General features: G+C 49.2%; 2 protein-coding genes across 6 annotated transcripts in view; one reads left to right on the top strand and one right to left on the bottom strand.

The window, feature by feature from the left end:
• The window catches only part of SLK (STE20 like kinase), an 86,166-nt gene extending 80,519 nt beyond the window's left edge, over positions 1-5,647 (top strand). For both annotated transcript variants that reach the window (XM_002718721.5, XM_002718722.5), the window contains one exon: positions 2,098-5,647. In XM_002718721.5, coding sequence (XP_002718767.2) covers positions 2,098-2,244 — 147 coding nt within the window. In that variant the 3' untranslated portion in view covers positions 2,245-5,647. The remainder of the gene's footprint in view (positions 1-2,097) is intronic.
• Positions 5,648-8,919: 3,272 nt separating this feature from the next.
• Positions 8,920-16,173, bottom strand: part of COL17A1 (collagen type XVII alpha 1 chain) — a 48,782-nt gene continuing 41,528 nt past the window's right edge. For all 4 annotated transcript variants that reach the window (XM_017348540.3, XM_070057271.1, XM_008270477.4 and 1 more), the window contains 14 exons: positions 15,803-15,877; positions 15,466-15,498; positions 14,844-14,966; positions 14,301-14,438; positions 13,751-13,819; positions 13,306-13,446; positions 12,787-12,876; positions 12,578-12,688; positions 11,918-12,064; positions 11,324-11,668; positions 10,715-10,852; positions 10,403-10,465; positions 10,186-10,266; positions 8,920-9,901 (listed from right to left, as the gene is read on the bottom strand). In XM_017348540.3, coding sequence (XP_017204029.3) covers positions 9,849-9,901; positions 10,186-10,266; positions 10,403-10,465; positions 10,715-10,852; positions 11,324-11,668; positions 11,918-12,064; positions 12,578-12,688; positions 12,787-12,876; positions 13,306-13,446; positions 13,751-13,819; positions 14,301-14,438; positions 14,844-14,966; positions 15,466-15,498; positions 15,803-15,877 — 1,607 coding nt within the window. In that variant the 3' untranslated portion in view covers positions 8,920-9,848. The remainder of the gene's footprint in view (positions 9,902-10,185; positions 10,267-10,402; positions 10,466-10,714; positions 10,853-11,323; positions 11,669-11,917; positions 12,065-12,577; positions 12,689-12,786; positions 12,877-13,305; positions 13,447-13,750; positions 13,820-14,300; positions 14,439-14,843; positions 14,967-15,465; positions 15,499-15,802; positions 15,878-16,173) is intronic.

The raw sequence follows: 16,173 nt of genomic DNA, 5'->3' as shown, positions 1-16,173 counted from the left end.
AACAAGCTCTAAAGTTACAAAGAAGTGGGTTCAAATCTCAGTGCCGACAATTACTGATTAATTTTATCCCTTAGTATTTCTAGACCCAGCTTTCCTCATGTGTAGAACAATGGCATTATTATCTACCTAATTGGGATAGTTATGAAAGCTGCAAGAAATGAGAATGTATGTGGCACTCTTCCCAGTACCTGAGTCATATTCAGAGTTCAATGAATGTCTGCTGTTGCTATTACTGTGTATTGTTTTTATTATTATTAGTTTGAGCTTTAACCCCCCCATTTCCTGTCTTGAAGTTCTGCTCCTCTCATTCAGGCCTTTAGTCAAGTATAATTTCATCAGTGGCTTCTTCTTTTGATCACTGCATGTAAACTCTCCTCCACGCCCACCCAAACATTCTGAATCCTCTCTTTTTCTTTTGCTTTAACATTTTGTTTATTGTTTGTCTTCTTCCCTGAGAATATAAACTATTTGAAAGCAAATGGTTCTGGCACGTTGTAAATGATAAATCAAACCTATTGAATGTTGACTTCAGACTGTAAACTCAGCAAAGATTGAACTAGTTCAACATCTCTCCACTCATGTCTCTCACCTTGTACTCCTGCCTGCCATCATGTCCTCCCTGTATTCCTGTCCTCTTACTGACATCTAGGCTGGAAACTCAAATGGTTTTTCATTTCTGTCACACTTCAGTTAGATGCCAATTAATTCTTATTGTCTTCATCGTATTTCTCCTTACCCTCATTGCTGTCCTTATCCTACTACTTGCTTATATTGTTCAGTAGTGTCTTCATGGGCACTCTGGTCTCTATTTCCTTTCTTCCTACTTAACTGGCATCATCAGAGTTCTTAAAGAACGTCTGTGGTATCATCACAGTGGTATTGATAAATCTTCTAAATGCCTCAGTTTGATTTTGAAGCCTTCGTAGTACAACACAACCTTAGTAGCTTCATCTCTCACCACCCACTTGACTCCCAGGCTTGTTCCTGCATGGGTTGTAGTCACTATTCTCCACATGAGCTCTGCAGTTTTCTGCTTTGTGCCATTGTTTGGGCCCCCTCTGTCTGGCATGCCTTCCCCATTTTGTCTATTGAATTCTTAATCTTTTCTGCAGATCAAGCTCATGTTTCACCTCTTCTGAGATACATTTTTGTATCCTCCTATCTTTTCCTATCATTTCTACCTTTACAACAGCATTTATCCCTGACTCACTTGTCCACAAAGTCAGTGATGCCTATCTTAATCCATTGAGGCTGCTACAGCTAAATACCATGAGCTGGAGGCTGGGATATCTGGATCAGGGTGCCAGCATGGTCAGGCTCTGGTGAGGGCTCTCTCCTGGTTACGTACTGCTACCTGCTCATGTTGTCCTCACGTGGCAAAGGGTGAAGAGCTCTCCCTTCAGCCTCTTATGAGGACACTGATCCCATGAATGAGAGTTCCACTTTTATGACCTAGTCACCTCTGGAAGACCCAACTTCCTAATATTATCATATTTGGGATTAGGTGTAAGAGAATTTTCTGGGAGTGGGGGGAACACAAACACTGAGATCGCAACAGTACTTCAGGTATTTATCAAGTACTTAACTATTTATGTTGTGTATCTTGGGGATGTAAAGGTAAACTTAGTTTAGATCTGTCCTTTACATAGCGTATAGAAGAAAAACATGCATATTGATAACTAAAACAGAAAGTAGAAGGTGGTAAGGGGCTTGTGTGAGAGTCAGATTTAGCTAATAGTAGGTGCTGTCTGTTGCGGCACCCAGTGTGTGGTCAGTCCATCATTACTGTGTAGATTCTTGACAGAGCAAATCAGTGAGATAGGTAGTCTCCTTGTTTCACAGCAGAGATAGTAAATGATACTGTAATGCAGAGAAGTGAAGTAATTCACCCAAGTGATCTGTTCACATGGCTGAGCTAGAACTTGAAACCAGGGGCGTTCAAAGCTTCTGATCTTCACTACTGAGCAGTTGGCTTCCTTAGGATGATACACAGAGAAGTGTTTGGGACATGTGGTTTTCTCTTTGCCGTCAGTAAATTCCATGTACAGTATAATACCAGCACATAACATTTTCTTTCTTTTTCCCTTCCTTTTTAAGACATTGGAAGAAGAGTTTGCCAGGAAACTCCAGGAACAGGAAGTGTTCTTTAAAATGACTGGAGAGTCTGAATGCCTTAACCCGTCAACACAGAGCCGAATTTCTAAATTCTATCCCATTCCTAGCTTGCATTCCACTGGATCGTAACAGTGGGAGGACTTCTGTGGTCTGGGTGGCTTTTTAAATATGTCCTTGTATTCTCTTCATCTTCTGCCATGGAGACAATCACCTGCCTCACCTTCTAGAGGGTTTTGTTTTGTGTTTTGTTTTGTTTTGTTTCACGAAAAGATGAAGGGAAAGTGAACTAAGACAGGTGCTGGGCCATGTTGGCAAAGTGCATCTTATGTAGTATTTCCCTAAGGTGACTTTGTATATTATTCTTAAAAATTGTGTTCTTCAGACACTGTTACCTGCAAAATTGTTAGAGAAATAATGTTTAAATTTGTTTTTTAAAAACCTGTTACATTACTAAGTATTGTTAATAAATATCTTTTTACTTGATCTGAATTCTCAATGATGCCTACATTCTGTGGTTGAAACTGTGCTGTAAGGAGTTAGAGTAATTTTCATTTGGTGAATCAGCACTCATAAAACTATATAAGTTGCTCAGAATATGCTGTTGATTCAGTAAATAAATATATTTTTTCTTTAAATAGAGTCTTTTTGAAGGAAAGTTACTTCAGTAATTTGTTGAAAATAATTGCCTGTTTAGGCATGAGCTAATTAATGACTGAGGGTGCTAGTTTTATTAAAGATAGTGCCTGTAGGACTAAATTCCAGTCAATAGGATTTTCTTTTTGATCAGTAGGGACAAAACACCCTTAGTATTAAGCTTTATTGTTTTTAAATGATCTATTATTTGATAAATATTTTCATCCTGAAATATATGTTATACTAAGTTTGGAAAAGCAGAAAAATAGCTTTTAGATTTGAAATTGGAAATGTAAAATTCACAAAATTAAAAGTAATATAGATTTGGTTGTCCCAGTTTATTTCTTAATACATCAACTGGTTAGAAAACTTGTCTCCATCATAGCAAATTTTGTTATATTTCAAACTGTCAGAAGCCTGTAGGTTCTGAGTTATATTTATAAATATATTTTATGAAGTTAATCTTAAAAGAGACATTTGTTCACAATACTTTTCAAACAGGATTTAAATATTAAGACAAATATTAGAAATGACTTTTTCTTATTTTGAAATGAAGTTTTATTTTATTCCATGATTAAATTATTTACTTTGATTTACGTGGGAAAGGCCTGAAACCTTTATCATGTGGTTGCTGATATGTGTAATTATTAATGAAATTTCATTCTTAGTTCCTTTTGAGGCTTAGAATTTCAGTGTGTCAGGTCAAACAGTATTATAGTCTGTACTGGGGTGCAGGAGAGAGAGCACATTTGTCAGTGGTGCTTGCTGCCTGCCATTTGCAGCCTATTCTCTTTTAAGAGTAGTAGGTACCAAATTGTAAAAGTTTGAGTTTTTAGTTATATTACTTCTGAGGCTGGTGAAAAATTTAAATGTAATGTTCTGGGAACACTGATTTGATATTAAGAAAATGTATATGTCTGTAGCACTTTCTTTCAGTTAATTTGAAAACTTTGGATGCTGAACCTTATTTTGGTGGTTTAGATGATTTAAAAATGCATGTATGATTTTAACTTTGTAATTGTTTTGACAAGTAAAATTACTTGGACAACTTTGTAGGTAGCCTTAACTTCTGGCCAAGTTTGTTTTTTATATAAATATATATATATACATATATATATTATGTATGTTGTAAATTCATACACTTATCACATGAATGTGTTGCTGTAAACAAAACTCTTAATGCTTTATTCTCAAATGCTGGGTTGAAAATTGTTTTGAAAGCCTTTTAAAATATATATCTTTATAAAGTAATATTCAGGATTATGATGGAAATTGTTTATATTGTTATGATAAAAATGATTGTATAATGTTGCCCAGTGTATTTAATGATTATTTGAAGAGGGAGAGGGGAGGAAGGTTCTCATACTACTTTCTCCTTTGAAATTTTCAGTTTATTGGCTTTTAAAAAATGAATACTTCAGGCAATGAGCATTTTTTCAATATCATTTAAATATCCTGTACTAAATAGTTTATGGCACATTATTAATTTGGTCTGAATATTTGATTCTAATCCTTCCGACTTGACATTCAGAGTGTTGAATCAAGGAGAGAGGCTCAGAGAGGAACAGTTAAACACTTGGGGTAAGTTTATCAGCAACTCTCGCACCTCCCTTAGAACCGCCCTTTGGATTCAGTGTTTGTGCTTGAGTTCTCTTTCAAATATGACCATGTGGGTGTAGGACATGCAGAGGTGAATCATTCATTTAATGCTTAAAGTTATATAAATCTTTTCAAAAAGTGTTTTCTTATGGAATGTGCTGTTTGTATCCATGCCCTCCCACCTCGTACACAGCCCTGTATTCAATAGGTAATAACGATCTTTCCTGCATGAAGTGAGGGTGAGGAAGCCGCTACGCGTGCAGCCAGATCCATTCCTCATTTGGGTGGTTGTTGCTGGGGGAGAATGTGCTGTGACGTGTGCAAAAGAAATTCTCAGTCTGTGCACCCTAGACAGTAGCCTCCCCTCGTTTCCCTGAGGGCTGTGAACACGCAAGGCCTCTGCTCTTCTGCAGGTCTTCCTCCTAGAGCCCAGGGCACCACACTGCCTTTACTCGTCCTGTCAGCCCACAGGGTATGAATTACTGAATTAGCTGCTATTCTGTGTGGAGTCACATTAAGCTTTTTCTTACCCTTTCTTATAGGAAACTGGAGGGTGGGAAAGAAAAATTCAGAGTGCTTTCATTTTGTTCAAACAATTAGAACCTTCCTATGACAGGATCTAACAAATCATTATTAAATACAAACCAGAACCAGAGCTACCTCTACTCTAGTGTTTCCTCAAGCACAAAGCTCTCAGGCATTAATGAGACCCTCGTCTCTGATTTCTTGAGCATCAGCAAGCTCCAGAAGTGATTGTTTTTTGTAGTCTTCTGGTCCCCTTGTAAGTACACACTTTCCCCTGTTCCACACTGTGCTGAAATGACAAGGATTCTTCTGAGAAGCCAAATTCTGTCCAGGCATGAGCTAGAGATGCTGTTGAGTAAAGGAAAACCTAGAACTGAAGGGAAGAAGAGAATTCTGTGCTAATAGTCTTTTGATTCAATAAATCAGTTCTTTTCTGCAAAATGATCTTTTCTAGGAAATGGGATGGTATTTGTAAATGCTTTTCTCAAGTTGAGGGCATAACAATTAATTCCTCCGTTGTTGCTGTTCTGTGGCTGATGATGGTTTTGAAAAGCTTTCACCTTTCTGCTCCTAAGCTTGGGATAGAGTGTTTTTTACCAGTTTTTAAGTGTTGGCTGCAGCTTTTTGTGATCCTCTGATTTGCAGTGTTGTAAGTTCACAAACTAAATTTTCAGAAAGAATTTTGTTCCAGGTCATGCCTCTTGTCTCTTTGGGATCAACATGTCTTTTCAATCATGAGATTGGCAAATAAAAAATAAAGTTATTTCTTAATATATTTTGGGAAGCATTTTTTTGTTGTTGTTGAGAATCTTTGGAACCGGATTGTCTTGTATGAGAACACTTTGCTACTTTTTGGGGTCCTAGTTGCATTTTCAAACTTGCCATCATCCAGGTCTCCTAACCCTTCCCAACTTACCAGTGTTCCTAGCTGTCTGTAGTTGTAACCAACTGTGTGACTACCACACTCACAAATCTCACAAATGTAGTTTTCTATGATAGTGGGGGGTGGGGGGTGGGAGGCAGGTGAGGTTTTTCCAGAGGTCAAAACACTTCCATCAGTGTATATATACATCCACATTTCCCCTCCTCTTTCCTCCCTTGGGATAGATTTTCCTTCATGGAAAGCAGTTACACAGATGATATGATGTCACTTCTGCTCAAATAACCTCTTTTTATCATTGATACACAAGATTCAGCAGGCTCTGGACAGCATCATTTGGCAAGTGTTCAGTGTGGTTGGAGGGAGGCGTAGCATGTCACTTTCTAATCTAGGAGTATTGTGCACCATTGAGCTCATTCTTGTCTTTTTTTTAAAAAAAAAAAAGATGAAACAAAAGGGGCTCAGATCCAGTGCGATCCAGCTGAGAGCATACCTCATATCTGCCCGCCCTTGTTCTGGGTTTTGTCCAGGGAAGACTGCAGATTTGGAGTCCTACCCTATTTCTCTTGGGCAAAGAACTCTGAAGACTTTTGAGTATCTTAGTAAGATACAGTCATAATCACAAGGGGAAAGCTAGTCTGATTCATCAAGGTAAGAATCATTAAGAGGGAATATGAGGGTGGCGTTTGGCCTAGCTAGTAAGTCCCACATTGGAGTACCTGGGTTTGATTCCGAGCTCTGGCTCCTGACTCCAGCTTCTTGCTAACGCAGCCCTGGAAGGCAGCAGGTGATGGCTCAAGTAGTTGGGTCTCAGCCTCCCACATGAGAGTTCTAGATTGAGGGCCTGGTTTCTGGCTTCGGCCCCAGCCCAGCCCTGGCTATTGTGGGTATTTGGAGAGTGAACAAGCAGTTGAGAGATCTCTCCTGCATTTCAAATAAGCTTTTTTAAAAGAAATATTTATTTGAGAGGCAGAGTTAGAGCCTCTAACTCAATGGCCAGAGCTGGGCTAATCTAAAGCCAGGAGCTTCTTCCAGGTCTCCCATATGGTTGCAGGTGCCCAAGCACTTGGACCTCTGATCATCTTCCACTGCTTTCCCAGGCTGTAAGCAGAAAACTGGATTGGAAGAGGAGCAGCCGGGACGTGAACAGGCACCCATGAGGGATGCCAGTGCAGCAGAGGGAGGCTAAACCTACCATGCCACAGCACCAGCCCCAATATAAACTTTTAAAAAGGGAGCAGTTCTGGCCGGCGCTGTGGCTCAATAGGCTAATCCTCCGCCTGCAGTGCCGGCAACCCGGGTTCTAGTCCTGGTCGGGGCGCCAGATTCTGTCCCGGTTGCCCCTCTTCCAGGCCAGCTCTCTGCTAAGGCCCGGGAGTGTAGTGGAGGATGGCCCAAGTGCTTAGGCCCTGCACCCCATGGGAGACCAGGAGAAGCACCTGGCTCCTGGCTTTGATCAGCCGGCTGCAGCACGCTGGCTGCAGCGGCCATTGGAGGGTGAACCAACGGTAAAGGAAGACCTTTCTTTCTGTCTCTCACTGTCTACTCTGCCTGTCAAAAAAAAAAAAAAAAAAGCAGTTCTAATACTTGAGCCCCTGAAGCTACTTTAGAAAAAAAAACATTTACTTACTTTCATTTTATTTGAAAGGCAGAGAGAGAGATTCCATTCACTTGCTCACACCTGAAATGCCCACACCAGCCAGACAACAGCCAGGGCTGGGTCAGGTCGAAGCCAGAAGCCTGGTGCTGCCTTGGTCTCCCACATGGGTGGTAGGGGCCCAAGTATTGGAGCCGTCACCTGCCGCCTCCCCGGGTGCACATGAGCAAGAAGCTGGATTGCAAGCAGGGGAGCCAGAGCTCACCAGGCACTCCACTTACAGGGCCTGGGCATGTGCGGCAGCGACTGAACCTCTGTGCCAAACGCCCACCCCCTAGAGCACTTGTGAAAAAAGTAAAAGTAAATCCAGCTTTTGGTTAAATCTGATAAACTTTGTCACCAATGAATTATTTTAATTATTAAAAGGTACATTTTTTGCATTCGTTCATTATATACAATGTAAGTTTTCACTAGCTGGTAAAAATAAGTTGGTTAAAATTCTGAGGGCCATGTGAGCCCGTTGTTAAATCCCTAGATTGGCTCATTGTAGGTGGCCATCGTAAGATGGTAAAGGAGACAAAGAGACTGATGCAGAGTATTGGGTGCTTGCTGATGGCTGGCGTGAGTGGATGCTTGATACCATGAAACTAAATGGTGTGTCTTTCTCTTGGATAAGATGTGAGATACCCAGGGGAGACCATAAAGAAAACAAACAGTCCAGTCTTTTAGAAGAGTAGAGGTGGAGAAGTAGATTTAATTTAACCCCATTTTAAATTATCCAGCAGTTGAGAGTCACAGCTTGTAACATCCTCGGGTTGACCGAGTATTTCCTCTTCTGCACTTAATGTTTTAGCATTTTTTAAAAGACTTATTTATTTATTTGAAAGAGTTACACAGAGAGAAGGAGAGGCAGAAAGAGAGAAAAAAAGAGAGAGGTCTACCATCCGCTGGTTCACTTCCCAGATAGCCGCAATGGAGCTGCGCTGATCTGGGTCTCCTGCATGGGTGCAGGGGCCCAAGGACTTGGGCCATCTTCTGCTATCCCAGGCCACTGCAGAGAGCTGGATTGGAAGTGGAGCAGCCGGAACTCGAACCGGTGCCCATATGGGATGCCAGCACCACAGGCGGCGGATTTACCCACTGCACCACAGCGCTGGCCCCTGCACTTAATGTTTTTACTGTGCATTTCTTTGGGGTACTTGGTATCTTTACATTTTAACTCAGGAGGAATTTGCTATTTCATATATTACCTGCCCTATTATCAGTAATTCTTTTGGCCCAGAGTAAATCACTGCATTAATTGTAAGTGATGTTGCTCATTTGCAATAGTGTTTATTTCAGGTAACTTGGGCTTAGGGGAGACCTTCCGATGCTTCCTAACAGGCCCAGAGAGCTGACAGTACCAGAGGTCTGCCTGTAGAGGGCTCCGTGATGAAATGAAATGCCAGAATCTGTGCCCCAAAATACAACCACCTTTGTTTTTTTCATTTATGTAAATAATGTTAGACCAAACTGACCCAGAACATGTTTGTTAATTCTTTCCTTTTTAACCCCTCACATTTAAACATACTAAAAAAGAAAAAAAAAACTTTAATTGAAGATTTTACAACTGAAATGACTTTTCATCTCATAGACCACATGCAGATGTTTTTAGACATTGAAAAGTGCTTAAAAGCCAACTGCACCCAGTCCTCCACGCCATGTCCTAAGTGCAGAACAGAGGATGACGTCTCAAGTGGAAGCCCCCTCTCCCCAGTGTCAGGGAGCCTCTTTCCCCTCCTCTCCCTCTATTCCTTGCTCATTGCCCACATCTACTTCAATACAGCCTCTCTCTGAACTCTAGCGTGGACCTGTGGATACATATTATAGCTGCAGTCAGACTCTCTAAGCCAGTCGGACTGTGATACACATGTGTAATATAACTGAGAAACCCTGTCACCTCCTATAAGGGAAGTGAATTTCTTAATTTTGTCAGTAGCAAGCATCGCATCTTAGCTAACTTTTCTGTGACTTAAGAATGCAGAGGGAACGGCGGAGGAAGGAGCTGCCAGCGCAGCTCGCAGTAATAACCGGGACGCACCTGCCCAGTGTCACCTCGCAGAAGGCACCCCATCCAGTCTTTGTTTCCTGGATTCAGTTTTAGGCAAAGCTCCAAGAGTCCTGAACAAGCTTGTGTGAACTGGCCTTCCTAGCTTGGGGCGTGAACTAAGTATTAAAGAAGTCAAGAGCACAGAGCTAGAGAGCAGAGAAGTCACTCTCGTTCTAAAACGTTGCACCTACTGTTAAAGTCTGCCCGTGAGGCTTTCAGATCGTCTTTGAATGCTATATGTATGCCTGTATCTTGTTCAGACTAAAATAGGTGTTGCTGGTGGACTGTTCAGGCCATGCTGTCAGTAGGACATCGGCAGGCTCCAGCTTTCACGCTTGAGAGAGAATTTGATGTAAGTGCCCATAAGCATTGTAAGAACCGGTCCAGGGGCTTGTTCCGCCAAGGTTAGCTCACGGCTTGGTGGCGATACTTCTCTTTCTCCGCCCAATGTAGACTTGGTCACCTGAAAGAAGATGAGTAGGAAGTTAGAATAGCGTGTGGCCGTGGGGACCTCAGCTTGGGTGACCACAGCAACTGTAACTGGCTGCAAAGAAGGCTTCAAAGAAGACACCTTTTTTAAGACTGACTTTCTGAACATCTCTTCCTCCACTAGACTGGCATTCTTCCCTTCTCCCTGCCAATGTGACTTGTGAAAGTGGCATTCTTAGCAGGGGCTGCCTTCGGTCACTGGCATCTACCTGCCTTTCTCGGCTCGCTCCGGCACTCCCCTGTGCAGCCAGCACTTACCTTTGTCTCCTTTTTCTCCCTTGTGCCCTCGAGGGCCAGGTGGCCCAGGAAGACCTCTTGGTCCAGCAGAGCCTCTGTCACCTAGAAGGAAGATGGGGGCATGACCAAGTGCTCCGTGAGTGCCAGGGCTGGAGGAGTGGCTGAGGCACCACAGGTGCTTCTCGGCAGGGGTGGTCATGGTGTGGCCTGCGGGGGCTGCTTCTCTGTCACCACTTACCTTTGGGTCCTGGGATGCCCACCTCCCCCTTCTGCCCAGGGGGTCCTGGAATGGTTCCATAAGCTGCAAGAGAGTGAAAAAGGACCTTAGGCTAGAGCCTGCCCTGCAGCCGGCATGGCCCCGTGAACTGTGCAAAGCATCACCGACAGATAGTGATGGAGTTTGCACTCGCAAGAGGAAACACGGTTCGGAGTTTATCTGATGTTCAGCATCTCCAGCACAGGCAGGTTTTCACAAGCGTGGTCCGCCGAGCAGGCCTCATGGGAGGCTGCGCAGCAGGAAGGTACTGGGAAAGCAAGGGGATGGCCTTACTTCGGAAGAAGTCCATGAGGTCCTCAGTCACGTTACTGTAGGCAGAGAAGACCTTGCTGATTCCAGGGGGCCCCTGGGGCCCGGGCTGGCCTGGTGGGCCCTGGACAGTGTAGGCCATTCCTTGTAGCAGGCCCTGACCTGGAAAACACCAGAGCATGGGATGCAGCTACAGTACGGGCACCGCCCTGGTGACTGCCCCTGTGTGCCCCACACACTTGGGCATGCAGTAGCAGCGTCCTGCCTAACTGGACTGAAAAGCCACAGGGAGGAAAGGTGTCTTAGCCAACAACTCCCTTTGGACCCACCGGAGAAGTGCCAGGGTCATGATGACTCTTGGGAGACCCAGAACAAGTGAGGTGCTGTAAAGCAAAGCACCAAGACCCCTCCTGGACTGCTTGGGACTCCCCCAGTGCCTAGGTCCCAGCACGGGGCCCCCGAGCTGAGCCGGCTGAGGACCAGGACGATGCCTCCCATCTGCAGTCCCTACCCAACAGATTCCAGAGCCGCTGTCTTCACAGAAACAAGGGCCGGTGTCTGCAGCCCAGTTGTGGGGGCGTACAAGCCCCCCCCCCCCCCCCCCCGCACGGAGGCCTGAACGTCCCTACTTACGCTGCAAGCTCTCTGACACCCGAACAGCCAGCTCGTTGTAATCCAGATCTCCAGCAAAGCCGTTCCGGAATGATCCTCCATTGCTGCCGTACGCGCCGCCCTCTGCTGCCTCAAGGCCTCCGCCTGGGCCGATGTCAGTGCCATAGGGGCCCCCGTCTCCTGCACCAAAGGCTCCCCCTTCGCCCAAGGAGCCTCCCGTTGAACTGTAGGAGGAGCTCCGGCGGGCGGAGGAGCTGCTGCTCCTGCTGTAGGCGGCGTCCAGTGGCAGCAGGCGGCTGTCTCCAGGGGGTCCCTGGGGCCCCGGCGGGCCTGGGGGGCCCACGATGAAGCTGCGCACATCAGGACCTGCATGGAGTGGGAGTTCAAGTTGTGGTGGAAAGACTTGGGAGCTAGGGGGTCTCTCCCAGGGTCTCAAGGACCCTTATGAGCTGAAAGAATGTTAGGGTCCCTGTACGTGCGTAGGAGCACGCTCGTGAGGAAAGAAGCAGGGTGTACCCCAAAGACAGAGACTCTCATCTATTTGGTCTCCAGGCAACGTCAAGCACCTGCTGCCCCACTTACAGGGTGGAAAAGTGGGCACAGGAGGGCACCTACTTGTGAGGTAGCTGATCAGCTCACTCCGGAAGTTGTCGCTGTTTTCAGCTGCATAGGTCGCTAGAGCTGCCGAGACCCCAGGGGGCCCACGAGGACCTGGGGGCCCAGGAGGACCAGGAGGGCCTGGGATGGAGGAAAAGCCGGCAGCTGGGTGGGAGGAAGAGAAAGAGGAAGGTCAAAGGTCATCAAGCAGAGACAGCAGAATTCCCAGCCCAGGCGCTGGGCCCACTGGGGACCCCTTTGTGGAAAGGAGAGGTCGAGGCTGGGCCTCTGGGTGAGCAGAGGATGAAGCAGCAGCAGGTCGAGAGCTTGCCACTTCCCAGCATCCTCTGGGAAAGGGCGGCTTGGACTGGCCCTCCACGCCCACTTCTGAGCCTCCTTCCTACACACATCCTAGCCCCCTCCCAGCCCTTCACCATGGAGCCTTGGAGACCCCGTCTGACTCAAATCACATACAGCATCTCAGTTCTCTAGGGGCCGCGTTTGGGAGCAGTGGCTCCCGCCCTGAGAAGGCCAAGGGCACCTCATCAACTGGGGCCCTCTCCAGGGCCAGCCCTGTATGCGCTCGGTGGTCTGTGGATGCCCACGCCTAAATCCACAGGCACCCCCAAACCTAGGCCACATCCTCTGTCCTCCTTGTGCCCCCTCCCGGTGCCTCACTGTGCAAGTAAGACGAGAGGTCCTCCATGCTGATGCTGGACCACACATTGCCTGGGAGCCCTGGAGGCCCTGGGGGACCTGGGGGTCCAACGATGCCTCTGAATTCAGACCCTGGGACACGAAGGAAGAGCAAGGGGTCAGTCGTGGCCTGACCCGAGGGTTCTGCTTCCATCCCACATATGTGGACAGACTTCTGTGCACCGCCTCACCTCGGAGCAGGGAGAGGAGCTCCTCATAGGATGTTCCTGGCAGGCCTGGGGGGCCAGGGGGCCCAGGAAGCCCAATGCTGATCCCGGAGCCTGGGGAACAAAGCCAAAGTTGTGATGGGTTCAGACGCGGCAGGGGAAGGCAGGTGGAAACACCCTGTGAGGGGGAGTCAGCCCAGTGATCTGGACACAAGTGCCATCAGGGGAAGGGAAGAGGGGTGGGAGGGAGATGCTGTGCTGGGCTGTGCCACCCCAGAGGGAGGGTGGCCCTGGGACTCGGGAGGAGCACAGGTCAACAGCTGTTGGCGGGGGTGAGGGTATGGCAGGGGAGTGGAGGGGGCACTGCACCACGTACCAAGTCCATGCAGGACAGGCCCTAAGACACTGGTGTCGGCTTCCCTTGACCTCCTCTGGGCCATGGGTTTGAGTGACTCTGCAGGCTGCTCCCTCTGCTGGGCTGGGTGCAGCCTGGCAGGAGGAGGCCAGAGGCCCTTCCCAGCCGCCCTGCCCGCAGACACTCACTGGCCATGTAGCTGAGAATGCGGTTGCTCAGCTCTGCGTAGTCCAGTGACAGCAGGGCCCCATCGGCGCTGGCTCCTGGAAGCCCCGGGGGACCCCGAGGGCCCGTCAGGAACTGACGGAGGTACTGACGCACATCGTCCCCTAGAGAGGAGAGGATGCACTCGCATGGACCCGCTCTGGCCACAGGTGGGTCCCCCTGCCCAGACTGCTTCCTGTGTGACTCTTGTGGGTGCCGGGCTCAGGCCCACCCTGGTCGGGGGGAGGGGGCGGGGAACTCCCAGGCCCTGGCAGGGGTGCCTCTCAGCTTCCTGGTGTTGGAGGGGGAGGGTTACCATCCCTTTGCAGGCTCAGCAAGCAGCCGGGGAGCTCTGGGGGAGGGGCGATGGGACCAGGCTTGCCTGACAAGTGAGGTCAAGGGGTGCCCAGCCCACGGCAGGTGACTCACGCTGCAGCACCGCCAGGATGTCTTCAGACGAGATGGAGGCCGAGGCCGAGCTGAGGCTGTACCCAGAAGCTATGGTCAAGAAGGCCCAGGTTAGCCACTCCTACCCTTCCAAGGCCACACCCTCGCCATGCCAGGATCTGAAAGGCCTGGTCCGCTAGTGGCTTCTCTTTGGGGAAATGAAGGAATGGGGCATGGCGAGGCTGTTTTGAAAGCACAGAAAGGCCGGAGACTGTCTTTGTTTTGGTAAGAAATGCAGGCTGTTTTCCAGAATATGTTTCAGCCTGACCCCTCCCCTCCCCCTCCAGCCTGCAGCACCCCCTTCCCGAGCAGGTCAGCAGCCTGTGACTGAGAACACGCCTGTTCCAGGCAGGAAAGCTCCCAAATCCTGGCGTTCCGCGTGGCCCTTGGAAGTGGATCCCCGGGTCCCCGAGGCCTGATCTCACACGTCCAGAATTGAAAAGGCGAATTCAGAAGGGCAGAGCACAGCGCAGGAAGAGAAGCGGGCCCTCAGGAGGAGGGTGTCCGAGTACAGGGCCCGCGGATGGCTTACTCTTCAGGTGGCTCACAACGAGGCTCGCCAGCTCCGAATAGTCGAAGGTCTCGCCCGTGATGGTGGTGACGGGCCCTGGGGGACCCGGGGGGCCAGGGGGGCCCTGGACTCCAGACAGGTAAGACCTGACGCTGTCACCTGCCAGCAGAGGAATGCACCAAAGTCAAGCCTGGCCCCAAGAGGGCGGGTCTTCCTCATGGTGTGCCCAGAACAGCTGGATGAGGTGCCTGCCCCACGGCACAGGCAGCAGGGACCCTGGGTGCCTTGTTACAGGTGGAGAAACTGAGGCAGCAGCCTGTGCTGGGTCAGGTGGGCCGGGAAGGCTGTGATCCAACAAGACTGCGACTGGCCACTCATTTGACCACTCACTCTCGCGCAGGGATGGGGAGGTACGTGTGAGCACACGCGTGCCAGAGTGTGTATGTGAGTGAGTGGGCCTCCAGATGGGGTGAGGGGCAGGTGGGGGAGGAACAAACGCGCGTGTGTGCACACATGCTCTCCACTGCCCTAAGGTGTCCCCAGGCGTGGAGGGCCAGCACTCACTCTGCAGGTACTCAGCCAGGTACTGCTGAATCTCACGACTGGAGCTGCTGACGGAGCCTGGGGGGCCCGGGGGCCCGGGTGGGCCGGGTGGGCCCTGCATGTACATGGTGCTTGATGATCCCCCTGCGGCAAGAAGAGGCGCCCGGTGGGTTTCCCCACACAGGCCAGGTTGAAGAGGGGCCCAGGGGCTGCCCCACACAGGGAGGACAGGGGCCTTCTCAGTGGGAGAAGCCAGCCAAGAGCTGGCCCCCAAGAAGAGGCGCACGCAGTGGCTACAGCGGTGCTGGCTGAAAGGAGTGGCAGTGGGGCCCAGGCAAACCTCACTTGCCCTCAAGCTGCTCACTGCCTCGCAGAGCCCCTGCCTCCCCCGGGGCCCTGGCTCCTGGGCCTGCTGGGGTCCCCGCCATTCCCCACCTGGCGCTGTTATCTTTGCATGGCTCGGTCATTTCCCCACCCCCACGACCACGGAACCTTAGAGGCAGCTCGTGGATCCCAGCATGTGGGGGAGGCGCCTATCAATAAGGAACCCAGGTAGGCAGGAATGGATAAGCACATCCTTACTGGGGGGCTCTGCCTCACTAGAGAGAGGGAGAGAGGAACTTGGGTCACCCTTGGGTCTTACCTCTGGAGGGCCCACCAGGAATGCCAGGATCACCTGGAATCCAAAAGAAAAAGGCCTGTTTGCATCACCTCCAGGAAGCCTGCCCTGGATAAGCCCAACCACACCTGTAACCATGTGACTCTACCACTGTCCCAAGTCTCAGTCTCATTTCAGCAACAATACCACCAGCTCCCTTTGGAGAGAGACTGCGGCTCCCCATCCTTGTCCCTCCTCCCTCTGGCCTATTCTTTCCCAAGACTTTGGTCTTCACAGCTTCTCACAGCTCCATCCTGGCGCTGGGCTCTGGGGCCAGGCCGTGCCCACTCCTCCCCACCTTCCTGGCTGCTCCCTCACTGACCTTTGTCACCTTTGGGTCCCTGTGGGCCAGGTGGGCCTGGTGGTCCCTGTAGATCGACTCCGAGAGAATTGGACGCTGGAAGCCAAGCACACACACGGTGCAGTCAGCGAGCCAGAGCTGCCGTGGATGGGGGCTTGGCACCTCCTGGAAGCTGAGAGCCCTGAGACCTGGCTCGCCTGAGGAGCCCTTGCAGGGACTGCAGTCCTAGTCTCCCACCCCTGCCCTCCCTACCGCCTCCCTCCCGGGGTTCTGAAGTCCAGGACTGCTGGGGCTGCCCTGCTTGGTACATGGTACTTGGAGCTCCCTCCACGTGTGTGCACACCCATGCACACAACACACTTGACCATTCATAGACACGTCTCTGATCTGCT

The sequence above is a fragment of the Oryctolagus cuniculus genome, chromosome 15 (genome assembly GCF_964237555.1).
Source record: "Oryctolagus cuniculus chromosome 15, mOryCun1.1, whole genome shotgun sequence".
Classification (NCBI taxonomy): domain Eukaryota; kingdom Metazoa; phylum Chordata; class Mammalia; order Lagomorpha; family Leporidae; genus Oryctolagus; species Oryctolagus cuniculus.
The sequence above is the reverse complement of the archived record's forward strand: the minus strand, read 5'-3'. Positions and strand labels throughout refer to the sequence as shown.